The sequence below is a fragment of the Sebastes fasciatus genome, chromosome 13 (genome assembly GCF_043250625.1).
Source record: "Sebastes fasciatus isolate fSebFas1 chromosome 13, fSebFas1.pri, whole genome shotgun sequence".
Classification (NCBI taxonomy): Eukaryota; Metazoa; Chordata; class Actinopteri; order Perciformes; family Sebastidae; genus Sebastes; species Sebastes fasciatus.
In genome coordinates, this window is record NC_133807.1 from 23,135,259 (window position 1) to 23,153,038 (window position 17,780).

General features: G+C 41.6%; 2 protein-coding genes and 1 long non-coding RNA gene across 11 annotated transcripts in view; 2 read left to right on the top strand and 1 right to left on the bottom strand.

Moving 5' to 3' along the window:
* Positions 1-6,221, top strand: part of LOC141780841 (supervillin-like) — a 27,560-nt gene extending 21,339 nt beyond the window's left edge. For 6 of the 7 annotated variants that reach the window (XM_074656252.1, XM_074656251.1, XM_074656253.1 and 3 more), the window contains 12 exons: positions 49-224; positions 1,388-1,532; positions 1,645-1,966; positions 2,068-2,219; positions 2,922-3,024; positions 3,116-3,323; positions 3,410-3,543; positions 3,626-3,781; positions 4,311-4,454; positions 4,555-4,667; positions 4,776-4,931; positions 5,137-6,221. In XM_074656252.1, coding sequence (XP_074512353.1) covers positions 49-224; positions 1,388-1,532; positions 1,645-1,966; positions 2,068-2,219; positions 2,922-3,024; positions 3,116-3,323; positions 3,410-3,543; positions 3,626-3,781; positions 4,311-4,454; positions 4,555-4,667; positions 4,776-4,931; positions 5,137-5,226 — 1,899 coding nt within the window. In that variant the 3' untranslated portion in view covers positions 5,227-6,221. The remainder of the gene's footprint in view (positions 1-48; positions 225-1,387; positions 1,533-1,644; positions 1,967-2,067; positions 2,220-2,921; positions 3,025-3,115; positions 3,324-3,409; positions 3,544-3,625; positions 3,782-4,310; positions 4,455-4,554; positions 4,668-4,775; positions 4,932-5,136) is intronic. The other variant, XM_074656254.1, reaches the window with a different exon arrangement.
* Positions 5,352-14,351, bottom strand: tmem98 (transmembrane protein 98). 2 transcript variants are annotated; one of them, XM_074656300.1, is made up of 7 exons: positions 14,190-14,351; positions 10,957-11,239; positions 9,514-9,645; positions 9,367-9,400; positions 9,176-9,291; positions 9,010-9,069; positions 5,352-8,642 (listed from the first exon to the last, which is right to left on the bottom strand). In XM_074656300.1, the coding sequence occupies exons 2-7, from the start codon at positions 11,130-11,132 to the stop codon at positions 8,441-8,443; spliced, it is 720 nt and encodes a 239-aa protein (XP_074512401.1). In that variant the 5' UTR covers positions 11,133-11,239; positions 14,190-14,351; the 3' UTR covers positions 5,352-8,440. The 2 variants fall into 2 exon arrangements, with proteins under 2 accessions (XP_074512401.1, XP_074512402.1); XM_074656301.1 differs by having other exon boundaries at positions 11,002-11,239; positions 14,190-14,341.
* Positions 14,352-16,205: 1,854 nt separating this feature from the next.
* LOC141780829 (uncharacterized) overlaps positions 16,206-17,780 on the top strand; it is a 111,205-nt gene continuing 109,630 nt past the window's right edge. For both annotated transcript variants that reach the window (XR_012596727.1, XR_012596726.1), the window contains exon 1: positions 16,206-16,342. This is a non-coding gene — a long non-coding RNA (uncharacterized LOC141780829). The remainder of the gene's footprint in view (positions 16,343-17,780) is intronic.

The window sequence follows — 17,780 nt, forward strand, 5'->3', positions numbered from 1 at the left end:
CTCATATTCAACTCTGTGCACATACTGTACATGTCTTTGTGTGTCCAGGCCCTGGTGTTTGATTTCGGCAGCGAGGTGTACCTGTGGCAGGGACAGGATGTTTCTCTCAGCAGGAGGAATGTGGCTCTGCAGCTGACTCACCAAGTGTGGGTCGGAGCTTATGACTACAGCAACTGTCGAGTCAATCCACTGGATCCCACGCAGTGTAACCCCGACACACAGCGGTATGTTCACACCGCAGGCGGTGAAGCTTTTAGTCCGCACTTCACAACAAAAAATAACAGCATATCAATATTAGAACAGGTTACAGAAACAGTGGAGTACAGCTGTAAGTATTCACTGCACATATTGAACATTGCGGTACACACAATAATAGCAATTTATGTAATAGGACACTAGACACAGTGAGCATAGAGCATTAAGTTTACCGTGCATGCAGCAACGCCCCACAGACGTCTGCAGCTGGTCTTTAAAACCAAATTGTAATCCCACACTGCCACACATGGAGGAACACCCAGCACACACCGTTGTGTCCACATGACATGCTGTTATCTGTCCGCACCACACACTGACACGCTGCAGCTGGCGAAAGACAGCTGTTTAGAAATTCAATTCAAACAAGTAGACAGAAAGCTGTTGAACATGTCGTTCCAAAACCCCGGCATTAATCTGCTGCCACATTAGAGCATTAGTGAGGTCCAACACTGATGCTGAGGCTCATCATGTTCCAGTTCATCCCAAAGGTGTTGGATGGGGTTGAGGTTATTTTTACAGTTTGGATATATTATTTAAGATATAAACAGGATAAGGGCACGGTGAAGACCTGAACACAAGTTATATTCACAGAGCCTTCCCTCTCTGCTAAACAGCCTCGTCCTGCATTATAAAAGTATACAGTTAAAACAACCAAAGAGCTGATAGAACAATCATGGAGCGTCAGGGAGAAGAAAACACTGAATTTGTCAAAAAAAAGAAGGCTATGAACGATAAATGATTGTTAAAAAATAAAAAAAACACAATACAGACAAAGAATTGTATTAAAAATTAATAAAAATAGCATGAAAACTCATCTCTGATGCAATATTCACAGAAAATAATCTGCTCAAAATTCATCCAAATTGTTTGTTTTACACAAAATTCTTGCAGTTATTACATTCACTACTTGGGTTAATTGTACAGTTTATCAGTTGTTGTGTACTGTTATTGTTATGCATTGAATGTAATATGAAATATCCATAAAATGTCGCTTAGTCAGGGGTCGTCAGTTTACTCAATGATAGAAAAGGGGTCCCTTAAGGAAAAACGTTGAGAACCACTGCTCTAAAGTGTATATTTACTGCATTATACTGTCACCCTCACTGGACTATGTCTCTAACTGTGTCCTCAGGATGGGAGAGGGGCGTCCCAGCTGGGCGTTGTTCGGTTGTGTCTCAGAGCACAACGAGACGGCTCTTTTCAGGGAGAAGTTCCTGGACTGGACCGGCGGTAGTGGAGGCTCGGAGGAAGCTGCTGCAGTGAACAAGGAGACTCAGGTTTGTCTCACAGTGTAACATTTAAAAGTGATGCTGCAGCACACACAATACTTTGGCTTGTTGATTGATACCAGGAAGATAACGTTCCTTTTAAACTTCCATCTTTCCACAGCACGTCCCAGTTCAGACTTCCCAGTCCACAGCGTCCCCATCGTCAGACGTCCTGAGCGCTTGTGACGCTAAAGCTCTAGTGTCGGGTCAGTCACTGGAAGGGGACGGCTTGGTCCACAATGTGTTGTCTGGGGTTGATGTACAGAGGGGGCACGGGGTCATCACACTGGAGGAAGGACGCCAGATGGAGATGAAAACAGTCGCCGTCGACACGTGGCACGTCCAGGAGTTTGATGACAGTGAAGTTCCCGTGGAGAGCTCTGGACAGCTTCACGAAGGAGACTCCTACGTCATCCGCTGGACGTACAGCATCAACACTGTTGGTCAGTGACATCTATCATATGATCCCTTCAGTCTCCTTAATCATCATCAACATCAACTAAATGCCTGAAATATAAATGTAACTAAATTTTTTCTACTGTAGATAAGATGAACAGCACTGATGAGTGTACCAGCGGTCCCGGACCAAAAGAAATCACCGCCTTCTTCCTGTGGCGGGGCCGTCACTCCAGCGTCAGCGGACGGGACACCGCTGCTTTCCTGTCCATCGGGATGAACAACCATGAAGACTCACAGGTAATAAGGTCATCCCCTCGTATATATATGACTACACCCGAAAGTAATAACACTGTAAGAACATTTTTTGGTGAGGGTTTATACTTTTATTTCAACACATTTTTGATGGAAACATAATGTACTTCATTCACTTGATCACTGTAGTTAGTAGATAAAATGCAGTATAACTGGTTACATGCAAATCACACACTGTATGTGTTCAGCATTTGTTAGAGTTTAAACAGTTTGACAGATGCAAATGTGTTGGCTTTTTCATAAACAATCAACAATCTGACAGCAATCACAAGTTACTAATATGTAATGTAATGTTTTATTAATGTGAAATATTTAATATATATATATTTTGTTGTGAATATATCTTTTCTTATAAATATTTGTTATTTTTGAGAGCATAGCAGGAATACAAACAATAATAATAACAATAACCACAGTCATAATTAAATTAAATACAAAGCAATTTTTCTTTACAAAAGTATATACACAGCAAGGTGTTTTACATTAAACACAACACACTAGTCCTCACCCTGAAAAAATGTCAGTACAGGTTCCCAGATCTTATCGAACACACCTCCTCAAACAGACATTTTAGGGCTTTTTCTAGTATTATAGAAGCCAAAACTACACTATACGCTGACATCTTCAGTTCCCCTGCAGCAGGACTGTTGTTGTTTACAGCCTGTGTTCATTGTGTTGTTTCTGGAGGTGGTGGTACCTCAGGGGAAGGAACCTCCCTGTTTCCTGCAGCTTTTCCAGGGAGGCGTGGTCATTCACAAGGGCAAGCGAGAGGAGGCTTCCACTAATGCAGGTACTGTACAGTAAGGGTCTGTCTTCCTGTGTCTATTTCCCTTGTTTTGTGGTATTATTTAACAACATGTAATCTTATCTGTCTGTTGTAGCAGAGTGGCGTCTGTTCTGTGTGCGAGGAGAGCTCCCAGAGGAAGGCTCTCTGCTGGAGGTGGACTGCTGCTGTGCAGGTCTGAGGTCCAGGGGCTCTGTTGTGCTCCTCAACAGCCAGCAGGGGGTGCTGTATCTCTGGACTGGCTGTAAAGCTCACAGCAGCTCCAGAGAGGTCAGCAAGAGGGCAGTGGAGCATCTCACTCAGATGTGAGTCACATACACAGGGTGGGCTTTCGAAGGATCCAATGATATTTCTAAAACTGAAGGTTGAAATCATTGTGTGTGTTTATTAGGTGTCCTCCAGAGTTGGGTCTCAGTAAAAGCAGCCCTGTGACGGTGCAGGTGGTGGAGGAAGGGTCGGAGCCTGCAGACTTCTGGACAGCGCTGGGACAAATGGACAGGAAGGCCTACGACTGCATGCTGCAAGGTAGGAAACTACTTCTCTCCACCCAGGATGTTTCTCTCAACTCTGTAAACTTTAAAATGACATAAAAAATATCATCTTTCAGATCCAGGAAAGTATAACTTCACACCTCGCCTGTTCTACCTGAGCGCCTCCTCTGGGAGTTTCCAGGCAGAGGAGCTGCAGAGTCCAACGCGGCTGCCGGGTCTCGTCATGGCAACGCCCTTCGTCCAGGAGAGTCTGTACTCTGTACCACAGCCGGGTGAGAGCATACTCAACACACACAATACATCAAAAACATGCTCTTTTTCTCTTTTTCTCTGTGATTCAACTAAAAAAATTTTTAAGAAAACAATTTGTTTTAGGTAGCAAATTTTAGAAAAACTGACTTTTAAGAAGTCGCTTAAAAGACTGAAGGCAGTTCCATATCACTGTATACGGGCTTTATAAGATAACTTATCAAAATACATGACGTGTCATACATTGCTAGTTTTCAGATGCTGAAAATTTGCTGTAAATAATAAAGTTATATTGAGCTTGAAGGTTCGTTATTCGCCTTAGAAATAATCTGGTGGACATGTACCACTGGATTTAACAATATAGACATGACCACTGACTATTTGTGTAACAAACTGACCATACACGGTCCAGCCATATACTCGGTTTTGACCGTGTCTTGTTCCTGCCAGCATCCCACAGAAACAACAAAATCAAACTTAATTTGATATGAATCTAATCTACTTCCACTCTATTGTCTAATATATCTCCCATCTTTGTTGTCTGTCTGCCAGCCTTGTTCCTGCTTGACAACCGTCTGGAGGTCTACCTGTGGCAGAGGGGTCAGCCCGAGCAGACGGAGAGCTCGGCTTCGGCATGGAGCTGCTGGCATGACGAGAGGAGGTGTGCCATGCAGACGGCGCTGCAGTACTGCAAAGGTAGGAGGGAGCTGTTTGAGAGGAATGGTTTGGAAATGAAAGCGTTGCTTGTTTGTTGATGTGTTTAAACATTTCTTTATGTTTTTTCTCTGTATCCCAGAGATGAACCCAAGACGCCCTCCGCAGGCCTACCTCATATTTGAGGGGTTAGAACCTCTCACCTTCACTAACGTGTTCCCCCGCTGGGAGAGGAGCCTGGGACCCCACACACAGGTACGTTAGACCTATATATCTACTGTTTCCTGTTGTGTAGTCTAGATATTAATATAGGCTGTAGCTGAATCTGTGACTTTCCCTGGGTGTGTTTGATGTGTTTGTCAGGGCGATGCGGGCCGGATGAAGCTGACCTTGGTGCAGGACGCCCTGGCCCAGCTCATGAAGACCCAGTACCCTCTGGAGGAGCTGCTGCGGAGCCCATTACCTGAAGGAGTGGACCCCCAGCGCCTGGAAGTCTACCTGTCTGATCAAGACTTCCAGGTAAACTGATGGAGCAGTATGCAGTGACGTCTTTCAACCAGCAGGCTGCAGTGTTCACCATACTTTGCAAATGAAAATAGATGTTTCTGATCTGATGATAAATCCTGAGAAGGGAAGTTCAACTTTAACATTTATATTTCATTAAATGAATAGATTTTTTTTACATTGTTTCCTCTGCAAATAAATCACTACAATTATATTGCAGAATATTTTGGAAATGAAGAGAGATGAATACGCTTCCCTCCCAGACTGGGAGCAAATTGATCTGAAGAAAAGCAAAGGGCTGCTTTGCTAGACAGCGAAAACAAATGGAGGCTGACAGACGCTCCTGCAGCAGGGACTTCCTCCTCCACCGAGAAGGGGAGATGGCAGGGGGGTATTAGCACCATGCTGCTGCACAAAGGACTGCTTACAACAGAATAAAAAGAGGAAAGAAATTCACTTTTATTTATGTCAAACTAGTATGAGTGTGTGGACTTTTTATCAGACGTGGATTTCTCTGTAGCAAAAAAACAAAATGCATTTTCCTATGAAACTTAATTTTATCTGTACAAATCAATGAAAGATAAAAAGACAGAGCGAGGGAAGGACATCAGTAACAAACTGTGGGATGAGGATGAGAAAACAGGAGTGCATACAAAAAAAGATCGATGCTAATAAACAATGTAAACAAGAAAAAAATAAAAGGCTAACCACTTTCTAAAGGTTTCCTCCTCGATCGACACCTTTCCATCAAAACATCTCAGAGATAGTTGCTTAATTTCAGTTAACACATTTTAAAAACTGCTGCTTTTCCTCTCGATTGTCACCAAGTGTGTTTGACTCCATAATATATGTATTTTACAGTCGTGTGTCATATGATGTAGTGATGTGTTCATTTGTCTGCCAGCCTTGTGTGTACAAAGGTTTGTGCCATGTGTATTGTAGCTTAAGCCCATGTGCTCATGGGTAGGCTAATGCCTTATTAGGCCTCCTTGGGGATTCATTCTTAGCTATGCATGGGAGAGCAAGGTAGACATGCTCCAATAACGTCCCTCTGGCCCAAAACAACACGCTAATTCTGCTCCACCTCAATCAACACACTGTTCAACACCGCCTCATAACACGACAATACATAAAGACATACTGTATCTCCATAGTGTGTGTGAAGGCTCAATATTTCTGCTGATGGTGATGTGATTTAAATGTCTTGGTCTACTTTGATATGTGTGTTATTCCTGGATGATTGTAGATAGAAACAGCAGCTACAGTTGAATTTGATAAAATTTTAGCTTTTTTTAAAAAAACAAACATTTTGTTGTAAGAATTAATGAACGAGTGTTTCTTGACTCACTGTCTAGCGCTGACTTTTAGATATCATACAGAGGAAAAACAAGACTTCTACAACTGTGCTAGCAGTTCTGTGGAGATGTACTTGAGCTAAATGCTAACATCAGCATGCTAACATACAATGACAATGCTAACATGCTGATGTTTCGTACGTTAACCATCTTAGCAAAGAGCTTAGAAGCAAAGAGACGAAACACTGGTGTTTTTTTGACAACAGCCGCTGCTGCCATTTTGGACTGAAAATGCTAATTAGCATTAAACACAAAGTACAGGCTCTTAGCAATGTCATTCCTTTTGATAAAAATAATGACTGGCGCTATATGAAAATGTATCAAAGTAAGTTACTTATGATTCATACTGGGGGGGTACATGGATATCTGTGCCAAATTTCATGGCAATCCAGGTTGTTGAGGCACTCAAAACCACAGATGTGGACCTATTTCTATGGCGGACCTGCTGGTGGCGCTAGAGGACAGGTCAGGTGATCAAAACATTTGTATTGCCTCCTTCATTCTCTTCTCAGGTAGACATTACTCCTCTATATCTTTAATATAGCAAATAGTTGTTTGCAGTTATAGACCAACGGAATTGCATTGCTAGGCAACGACTTGAGTCCATGTTTACATCAAATGCAACTCCTGAGCTTGTGTTTACAACATGGGAAGTCGTGTATACGATATGGTTGGCGTTCAGGTGGTTAAGTCGTGAGAACACCGCCGCTAAGCAAGGGTAATATTAACGTTACTGTGTCGGTGTCTAGAAGTCACAGAGGTTAACAATTTAGCAAGCCAACAAGTGGGTAACATAATGCAGTAAATGCATAATGACAGAGGAAAAAGAAGAGGCCGTTGGGAATATCAACATTTTCCTCAGACATATTATAAAATTACGAAGAAAAACAATATACAACTAAAATTACAATATATTCACTTATTATGCGCCGGAAAATTAACTTCCATGGCCTCCGCCATTTCTGACAACGTCAACAAACACGTCACAAGTCGTGAACTCGGAGCTTTCAGAAACTTTCCACTTACAAGGTCGTAAATGCCACAAGAGGGGGGTGGGTGTTCATACGGACTCTTCTCGTGTTCACGGTAAACACGACCCCATTTGAAGGCACCAATAGACCTTTTCATTGCCATTCTGTTGCTAGGGAACAGCTATGGTCCAAGTTCACTTCCTGTCAGCTACTGCTGCAACAGGAAATACAAAGAGGCCCATTTAGAATGTTTATGTTGTGTCAAGATTGTGACGATCTATATTAATGCTCTTAATATGATATAGAGCACCTTTAAGGATCCTCTGGGAACCATGAATGTCTGTCCAAATTTTGGTGCTAATCCATCGAGTAGATGTTGAGATATTTCAGTGTGGATCAAAGTGGTGCTTCTCCATCGATAACAGCCTCAATTAATCCTAATACAATGCAGCAATGGGACAAAAGGGCATTACTCAATTGGAAAAAACTCTTACTCTGCTGCTGATGTGGCGAAAACTACCGCTTTTGTGCGGTTACAACTCACAGACCGGTGATTTCTAACAGCTTTAAGAGCATCTGAGGGATGTTTTAGAACATCCACAAGTCACGCTGACCCCACGAATTGTAAATAAGTCAGGTTAGTCTTTCATTGGTCCAGTGAGTTGGAGCCCCTTTGGGTTCACCGGCTAACTGGATGTTATTTTCCTCAGAATGGATTAGCTGACTAAGCCTCCATGTGACTGTGCAGCGCTGGCAAGATTGGATTTAGGCCCACTGCTGGGTGATGGCGCACTCGAGAAAGAAATTTCCAAAGGCTTTTCCATGGCAGGCAGCTTAAACAGACCAACTGCTGTAGAGTTACATACAAAAAAAACCTACCTGTACAGTATCTGAGTCTACTTTGCAGCTATTACTATGTAGCTGTAATGAATGCAAAGTAATCTCAAGCACTTTTTGGTGCAAATATGATAAAGAAATAATTTCCAAGGCCTTTTTTTAAGTGAGATAAATGAGGGACAGAGTCAAGACCATGCATCCATCAGCACAGCCCAAGTGTCTTTGGACTGTCTTAATTTGGACTGGATGGTGAGTTTGGGAAGCAGAATATGTGCCTGTTAAGTATCAACTGCGTACAGAAGCCCATGGATAAAATGGACATATTTTCATGCCCTTCATGTTTGTGTCTGTGTTCAGATGTCTAGATGGCCTGTTCTCTCTGTGCGTCAGCTCCAGGCATGAATCGATCCGGTTCGGAGGCCAGCGCCGCCTCACGCAAAACCACCATGTGATCTTCGGCCGCGTTGAGCGACTGGTCGATCCAGTCCATACTGCCGGACATGTGACAGGCGTTGCGGGTGACCAGCACCAGGTGGCTGACTGAAAGGAGGAGCGCGGTGGCCCTGAGGAGGAAGAAAAGGACAAATGGGTTAGATTTAACTGTTTTGTTTTGTTTTTTCGGTAGCTGCTGGATGAAAAGCACTTATTCCAAATAACACAGCACATAAAGGGCTGCATGAACTTTGAATTCAGTTTGATTAAACGATGAAACATTTCGAGTTATAACATTTCCCTGGTAGCATCAATTTGCTGTGACACTTCACATTTGCATTACCGTCCCTATCTCTGCATATATCAAAGGTTATTACATTATGGATAAATCAAGGCTCCTCTCCATCTCTAACAGATCAGAGTCGTAGGTCTTTGCATTAAGCTATCAAAGTCCTACAAAATAGATCCTTTAAATGACGGGACAAAAAATGTGATTACCTGGCGTCCAAGAGGATTGGATCCAGTGGCGGGTACATGGACCTGACCACGTCGTCCACCCTGCGAGGAGACGGGACAGAGAGGACGAGAGGAGGCAGGTTAGTCATCCCTGAGTCAGTAACGTGTTAATAGTGAGTTGTGGTGAATCGTGTGTACTCTGCGTTACCTCGGGCTGATGCGTTTGGCCACATTGATGATATCACTCAGGCTGGCAGGTGCTTTTACCTTTGCCCCTGAACCCATTGTCATGGCAACCAGCTTTTCAGTCAAAGTGTGGCAGATCTGTATGTGGAAGTGTTACGTGTTAGTATCAGTGAATACAAATTGACTAAATGAGCAAGTAAGAAATTCAGTTACCTTTAGGATGGAGATGCAGTGAGAGACCAATCCACTGTGGGAGAAAAAATCACAGAATTAGTAGGAAGGAAGTACTCAGATCTATTACTTAAGTAAAAGTAGCACAATACCACGGTGTAGAAATACTCTGTAACAAGTAATACGTACGAGGCGTCCTCTATCCAGTCCTCGTTCTCCAAGATGGCTTCAATGTGAGGGTTGGTGATGACCACGTCGTCCAGCTCCAGCTCCGACGGCTCGCTCTGGGTCTCCATGGCTCCGATCAGATCCACTGTGGGTCTGTAAAACACAACAGGAAGGAAAGCAGAGGAAGCAAGGCTGGATTACCAACCAGAAAGGTACAGTTCCATTACATTTAAATTGGCTGTGGTGTGTGTGTGATTAATTAGAAGTTGCATGAGTAAAGCAGGTTTTAGTGTTGATGGGTGGGTCCTGTGTCTCGTGTAGTCTGCTGTACTTAATGTGAATTTGGAGGCAACAGGGTACATATAGTACACATTGGGTGGGAGGTTGCGGTGTCAATCAGGGTCCAATATGGCAAATATTTTTCCTGGCAGCTTGTAGAAATCTGAATTTAAGGTGACTCGTGAACTTTAATTAAGAACAATTTAAAAGAATACAAGAAAACAAACCTAAAAATATGATTGATCATATAGTAACTAATCAAAGTGTAAAGGGCATAAATAGACTGGAAAGGCAAAAATTTAAAAAACGTGAAAAAGATATTAATTGTTGAGGTAAATTAAATCCAACTGAGGTTGAAAAGTATATAAATGGAGCGCCTCTGCTGCTTAAAGGCTAAGATGCCAATCATGAACCGCAATTGAGTTAGCATCGCCCTGGTTCCCTCGACTAAAAGCTGATGGGATTTTTCCAATTTGGATTATTGCAGAAAATAAGCTCTGTGGCAAACAAACGTTTATGATACTTACAGGTTTTGTTCAGCAAGATAATCTTCACTAATGAACACCACTTTATATGATTTTTGAAGTGTGAATCCACGAGTAAAAATCTAACGTTAAGTTATAAATGAACTACACTACGGTCACATTAGCGCGAGTATACACAACGAGGCCGTAAAGGAGGTGTGATGACGTTTTGTAGTCTCATTTAGCATCTTGTTAGCAACCGCCTTTTTTAAGACACATAAAAGCTTCAAACTTCACGTGTGGGATATTTACTGACATATTTTATATCGTAGAACAAAACGTTAAAGTCTCTTAAGCACGTGTTAACCACAGACTTTATTTCATGCATCTAACTGAAAACCCATTGAAAAACCCATTGACTTCCAGAGGAGGGAACCGGATGTGCTAAAACTAATTTCCAGGTTTTAGGACTCATTCCTGCAGCACTCCCTGGTTCAGGGACCTTTGTTGCATCTCTCTCCCTCGTTTCCTGGCATTTCTCAACTATTGCTTATTAATAAAATTCCCCGAAACTACTTTTTAAAAAAGCAATCCTAAAAAATGTGCTTCTACTAACCCTAATCGTACATTATCAATCAGTACAATGGCCGTGCAGAGAATGTGACAGGTGAACTAGGAACAATAAAACCAACATTTTATACTTCATAATATAATTTAATACCTTAAATCCTGATAGAAGTTAAAAGCTTTGTAAAGATTCACTGACTTGGAGTCAAAGTGGTAGAGCAGGTGGTGAGGGTGGCAGTAGCGGTGTCTGCACACCACCACCAGGGCGACGAAGGAGGCCAGGAAAATGGTGGCCAACACCCCGATGGCCACGATCACCACTGTCTCCATGGCGACTCCGGCTCCCACAGCGGCTGCAGGCAGCGTCTCGTTGGCGAAGAAGAGAGTCCAATCAGGGTCGGCTGATTGTCCGAGGTCGATTATGGATGGCCGCTCATCTGTCGAGGAGAGAATAATTGCTAGTTTCAGTCTGATTGGGCGAAGAAGAGCGATATTATCACCGTACTTGAGGATATTTCTGGAAGAAATGACCCTGATTTCCACTTTTGTTGAAACACAATGAGCCAGTGGAGAGGAGAATACAATCAGCAGTGTTTTGTCTGTTTCTAAATGTGGCACACCTACAACGCACACATAAAACTGATCTTTATCTGAGTGCATAAAAAGCTGGAGTACACTTTGTTTGCACTTCATACAGCGTAATGAGAACAGTGTTTGCTATACGGAGACTTTCTTTGCGAAATCGGGGCGACCACAACCAACAACAAACAAATTCTATTGAACTTTAACAAGCGGCAAAGTCAAAAACGTTCAAATCTGTGTCAAGATTTCCTGTTTTGCCTCGCTTTGATTAGCAGCTCCAGCAATACACACACATCTAAACCTGCCAACTAAACCTCAACAAAAAGAATAAAACTCTCAAGAACTTTGACCTCTTACCATCTGGTGTTTTCAGTCCCGGCTGAAGTACTTTTGGATTATCTGCAGTTTAATTTAGGTGACATGTTCCAACATTTAGCGTCTCTGTGAGAGTGTAAAGTATACCTGCCCTCTGCCCAGTCTAGTCACTCATTAACCCGTCCTGCCCCACCTGATCACTTATAGTGGATGTGTGTAAAGGAAAGCTGTCATTGGCTAAACACACAGCTCTAGGTAGTCTACAGTAGAATAGAATTTATTTGTAATTAGGCATGACATGTATAAAGCAGAGAGAGAGCTGTTACATGGCCACAGGGCAGCTGAACTTTCAACATTACAACATTGTAAACCTGCATTTTTTCCCCTGGATGATTATGTGAGATTCGGCAAAGGAATGCTGTAATTCTTTAATCAGATTAATTTGTGTTACACTGGCCGTATCGTACAGAGCTTTCTCCTGTCTCACTGCTGCCACAAAGCTTTTCTGACTCCCTTTTTCTGTTCTTGAAATCCCTCTGCTAAAATAAAACCAAAGAGGATGGAGTTATTGGAGGTATTTTAGGATACAGAAAAGGACCAACGTTTCCCCTAAAGCCTTACTGCTGATTGAGAACACAAGTCGTGGAGTCATGGAAAGTAACTAAGTACATTTGCTTACTTACTTCGCTTGAGTATGTTCATTTTCTGCTACTTTAAACTTCTTCTCCACAACATCTCAGAGGGAAATATTGTACTTTTTACTCCACTACATTTACCTGACAGCTTTGGTTACTTTTCAGAGCAAGATTTTACATACTAAATATATGATGAGCTTTTAGGATATGCTCCAGGACAGTTATTATAGATGCTGTATATTAGAGTCAGATTTTACATAAAACCCACTTATGATTGGTTTACATGACCCATTGCTCTAGATAAGACTAAATAACAGTATAAAGTAGTTAAAATAGATTATTTAACCCTCTGAGACCCACAATAGACCCCTTTTTGTCTTTTTTAGGGGGGTACAGTGGGTCTTTAGGGGGAGATAGCAGGTCAACAGTAGATGTCACATAGAAGTGGTGTACATCATCTGAAAGCTGGGAACCTGAAGATTAATTTGAAATGCAGATCAGTACTGTGTGTCAATTTGTTCTAGTCATAAATCGGAAATAAACATGAATTAATTAATGATTTAAAATAAATTGTAAACGTGTATAATGGTTTAGAACATTATAATGGAAGTATATGATGGTCATTCCCATACTCTATTATGTCTCATAAGTTGTTGCAGCAATTTTTGGGTTGATACCATTTGTTACACAGATTTAGTGCTAAATTTAACCATTTTTTACCACTCGAGAATTGTTAAAAAAGTATCAATAATCCCTCCAAAATACCACATTAAGACACCAAGACCTTGAGGAACACCATAGAAAAAAGCCATGCTGTGATTTGGGATAAAAAACTTTTTACATTTTGAGATTTCTGCAAGAATTGCATTTTTTATGCGATTGGATGGCGAGCACTTCTGTTCTGGAAACTGCTCACAAACCCCCTTATTGTCAATCTAGCTAGGAAAGCCATCCATCCTCTGAACGCTCTAGGTCTCTAGTTTGTGGTTGTAAAGTTTCATGAGGCTGTGATTATCCTAGAGGTCACCACAGGTCATTTTATACAGTGAGAACAAGTTTCAAAATATGGTTTCACTACAATGAAATGGCTCCTATGGGGACTAACATCATCACACATGAATACAGTTGGGCTCATTGGATCCACAAGAGTCTCAGCTTTACAGTGATAAACAATTTATGTAATTCCAAGACTGTTTAGGGACACCAGTATGCAGAAATATTCAAACACACCATTTTAGAATAGGAAAGAAAGAAAAGGAAGAAAATAACACTTTTATATTGCATGCTTAAATAGATAGACCGTGAAGTCTTACGTACATTTTGTTGATAATACTTATGTACTTATATCTACAGTATAGTACAGCTGTACTGTGCTTTTACTTTACTACATTAAAGGATCTGAATACTTACTCCACCACTGCAAATAACATACTGTACACAATCATTTCTGAAACAGAATAAACCATAACGAAACATGAAAAAAACAAAACTAAAGGAAAAGTTTGACACTAAAATAACCACTTTTGTTGTTTTAATGTAAAATAGTCTGAATAGTTCTGCCTGAATAGATGTGCAATGTGGCGGATAAACAAAACAGACGATGAATAAAACGTGTACAACTAAATTTAATATATGTTCATTATGTTCCATCAGTTATTATATCAACATGAACACACAGGTGCGCACTTACAGTAACGCACAAATAAAGTTTTCTTGCTGTATTTCACATATACAGACAGTATCGCCTCTCTATAACATCATAATCATACAATAGATCAGTTTTTACTAAAAGTTAACATTTCTAAAGTTTCACACGTTTGACTTGAATGGATCAGACAAACACTTTATAACTTACCTAAACATTTTGTCCTGTTTTAGTTGGATTTCTTTTCTTTAGGACACAAAATAGTTTTCCGGAGACGGCACCGACATCTCCAAATGTGGGGCGTGAACGCGCACGGCTGTCGGTGAGTGACTGATGATCAAACTTTACTGTGCGCGTTCACGAGGCTTATGTGCTGCGCGTGGGTAGGCGCGCCTCTCTCTCTATCTCTCTCTCTCTCTCTCTCTCTCTTTCTCTCTCGATCTTTCTCTCTCTCTCTCTCCATCTTTCTCTCTCTCCACCTCTCTCTCTCTCTCTTTCTCTCTCTCTCCATCTTTCTCTCTCTCCACCTCTCTCTCTCTCTCTTTCTCTCTCCATCTTTCTCTCTCTCCCCACCTCTCTCTCTCTTTCTCTCTCTCTCTCTTTCTCTCTCTCCATCTTTCTCTCTCTCCACCTCTCTCTCTCTCTCTCTCTCTCTCTCTCTCTCCATCTTTCTCTCTCTCTCCACCTCTCTCTTTCTCTCTCTCTCTTTCTCTCTCTCTCTCTCTCCATCTTTCTCTCTCTCCATCTCTCTCTCTCTCCACCTCTCTCTCTCTCTCTCTCTCCACACCTCTCTCTCTCTTTCTCCATCTTTCTCTCTCTCTCCCCACCTCTCTCTCTCTTTCTCTCTCTCTCTCCACCTCTCTCTGTCTCTCTCCACCTCTCTCTCTGTCTCTCTCTCTTTCTCTCTCTCCATCTTTCTCTCTCTCCACCTCTCTCTCTCTCTCTCTCTCTCTCTCTCTCTCTCCATCTTTCTCTCTCTCTCCACCTCTCTCTTTATCTCTCTCTCTCTCTCAATCTTTCTCTCTTTATCTCTCTCTCTCCATCTCTCTCTCTCTCCACCTCTCTCTCTCTCTCTCTCCCCACCTCTCTATCTCTCTCTCTCTCTCTCCCCACCTCTCTATCTCTTTCTCTCTCTCTCTCCACCTCTCTCTCTGTCTCTCTCTCTGTCTCTCTCTCTGTCTCTCTCTCTGTCTCTGCACCTCTCTCTCCATCTTTCTCTCTCTCCATCTCTCTCTCTCTCCACCTCTCTCTCTCTCTCTCTCCACACCTCTCTCTCTCTTTCTCCATCTTTCTCTCTCTCTCCCCACCTCTCTCTCTCTTTCTCTCTCTCTCTCCACCTCTCTCTGTCTCTCTCCACCTCTCTCTCTGTCTCTCTCTCTCTCTTTCTCTCTCTCCATCTTTCTCTCTCTCCACCTCTCTCTCTCTCTCTCTCTCTCTCTCTCTCTCTCCATCTTTCTCTCTCTCTCCACCTCTCTCTTTATCTCTCTCTCTCTCTCTCTCTCAATCTTTCTCTCTTTATCTCTCTCTCTCCATCTCTCTCTCTCTCCACCTCTCTCTCTCTCTCTCTCTCCACACCTCTCTCTCTCTTTCTCCATCTTTCTCTCTCTCTGTCTCTGCACCTCTCTTTATCTCTCTCTCTCCATCTCTCTCTCTCTCCACCTCTCTCTCTCTCTCTCTTTCTCTCTCCATCTTTCTCTCTCTCTGCACCTCTCTCTTTATCTCTCTCTCTCCATCTCTCTCTCTCTCCACCTCTCTCTTTCTCTCTCTCTCTCCATCTTTCTCTCTCTCCCCACCTCTCTCTCTCTTTCTCTCTCTCCACCTCTCTCTCTCTCTCTCCACCTCTCTCTCTCTCTTTCTCTCTCCATCTTTCTCTCTCTCTCCACCTCTCTCTCCACCTCTCTCTCTCTCTCTCCTTCTCTCTCCATCTTTCTCTCTCTCTCCACCTCTCTCTCTGTCTTTCTCTCTCTCCATCTTTCTCTCTTTATCTCTCTCTCTCCATCTCTCTCTCTCTCTCCACCTCTCTCTCTCTCTCTCTCTCTCTCTCTCCACACCTCTCTCTTTCTCCATCTTTCTCTCTCTCCCCACCTCTCTCTCTCTTTCTCTCTCTCTCTGTCTCTCTCCACCTCTCTCCACCTCTCTCTCTGTCTCTCTCTCTCTCTCTCTCTGTGCTGTTGGAGCCAAAGCGCGCTCCCTGGAGGCGCGCTCCCGCTGCCATGTGTTGTTAATGAAAGCTACATTGTTGCTAATAGTCTCACTAGTGGATACTTTAATACCTCCATGGTGGATACAGTTAACGACGCTAGGTGGCGCACACTAACCATATAAGCCATACTGCTCGGTTTCCATCACATTATGGGAGAAAGGTAAAGTCATATCTGTCTGTTCTGAATGTTTGTGTGGTGAAGTGAAGTGACAGGTGGAGTCAAGGATGCTTAATTAGTAAACTAATGCTAATGAAGTGTGCCATGTGTAGCATTAAGTTAAGTACTGTGATATTCCTACTATCAGTACACATATCTTTAAATAAAAATACAGCTCTGATACAAGTCCAGTTCCTACATTCAAGAGTATTATTAACAGCTAAATGTATTTAATTATAGGCCTTTTCATTGCCATTCTGTTGCTTGGGCAACGGCTTTGGTCCAAGTTGACTTCCTGTCAGCTTCTGCATTAACAAACATTACAACAGGAAGTTACACGTTTATGTTTTTTGATTTATTGAAGATAATTCATTTACAAACATTAAGGCATTGTAATCTAAACTCAATACTTCTAACATACAAGGCACAATTGGATATGAAAGATAACTTAAATTATAAAAAAAAAATAGTATAATAACAAAAATAAAATAGGGTAGAAAATAATGAAAGGAACAAAAAAAAAGAAATGCATAAATAAATAAATAATAATAATAAGACTGCACTCTTCCATAGTAGCTCTAGGGGTCATCATCATATACTGTATGTTCAGTTCTTCATAAACTCTGAGGAGAGACTTTGCATGTTGTCCTTTCATTAGTCTTAAAGCACTGAGATGATTGTCCACAAGGTCCCTTTTGAAAACGGAAAATAGGGGTTTCATTTTCCTCCATTTGGATGCATGGATGAAAAAATGTGCCAGCAGTATCAGATTGTTCAATATCAAGTCACTCTTAATGTCCTTCATGTTAATACCAAACACAATATTGTCTCTTGTTGTCAAGTTTGATTAGCTATTATTAGTTATAAGTACATGTTTGATCAAAATGGTCCCTTTCAAAGAGTTATAATATACATACTGTATATTATTAGCAGTGGTGGAAGAAGTAACTTTACTCAGATAAAAGTAGTAACAGCAAAATATAACCTACTCAAAATACCAAATATAAAAGTACTCATTTGCAGTATGGTCCATTTTAGAATAATGTATATTATATCACTGGATTATAATTATTGTTGCATTAATGAGTTCATCACTTTAATGGTGCAGCTGGTTAAGGTTGAGCTTCTGTAATTGCAAGTACTTTATATACTGCCAGGTAGCTCAATATATAATAAATGCATCATCATTTATTGGTTGATTTGTATTTTGTATTCATAATCTGAATCTGCAAAGTAACTAATGACTAAAGTGCTCAGATAAATGAGTAGAAAGTATTTGTCTCTAGAAGTATAATGTAGCATTAAATGGAAATACTCAAGTATGGTACAAGTACCTCAAAATTGTACTTAAGTACGGTGCTTGAGTAAATGTACTTAGTTACCTTCCACCACTGGTTATTGATATTATTACTGATGCTTTAACACATAAACAGCTTTTTAA

Excerpts from the sequence above, each read along its gene's own strand:
- tmem98 (XM_074656300.1), bottom strand. The coding sequence starts at position 11,132 with ATGGAGACAGTGGTGATCGTGGCCATCGGGGTGTTGGCCACCATTTTC. Across the intron at positions 9,646-10,956 it reads AACTTCTATCAGGATTTAAG|ACCCACAGTGGATCTGATCG; the intron begins GTATTAAATTAT and ends TGTGTTTTACAG. Across the intron at positions 9,070-9,175 it reads GCCAAACGCATCAGCCCGAG|GGTGGACGACGTGGTCAGGT; the intron begins GTAACGCAGAGT and ends GTCTCCTCGCAG.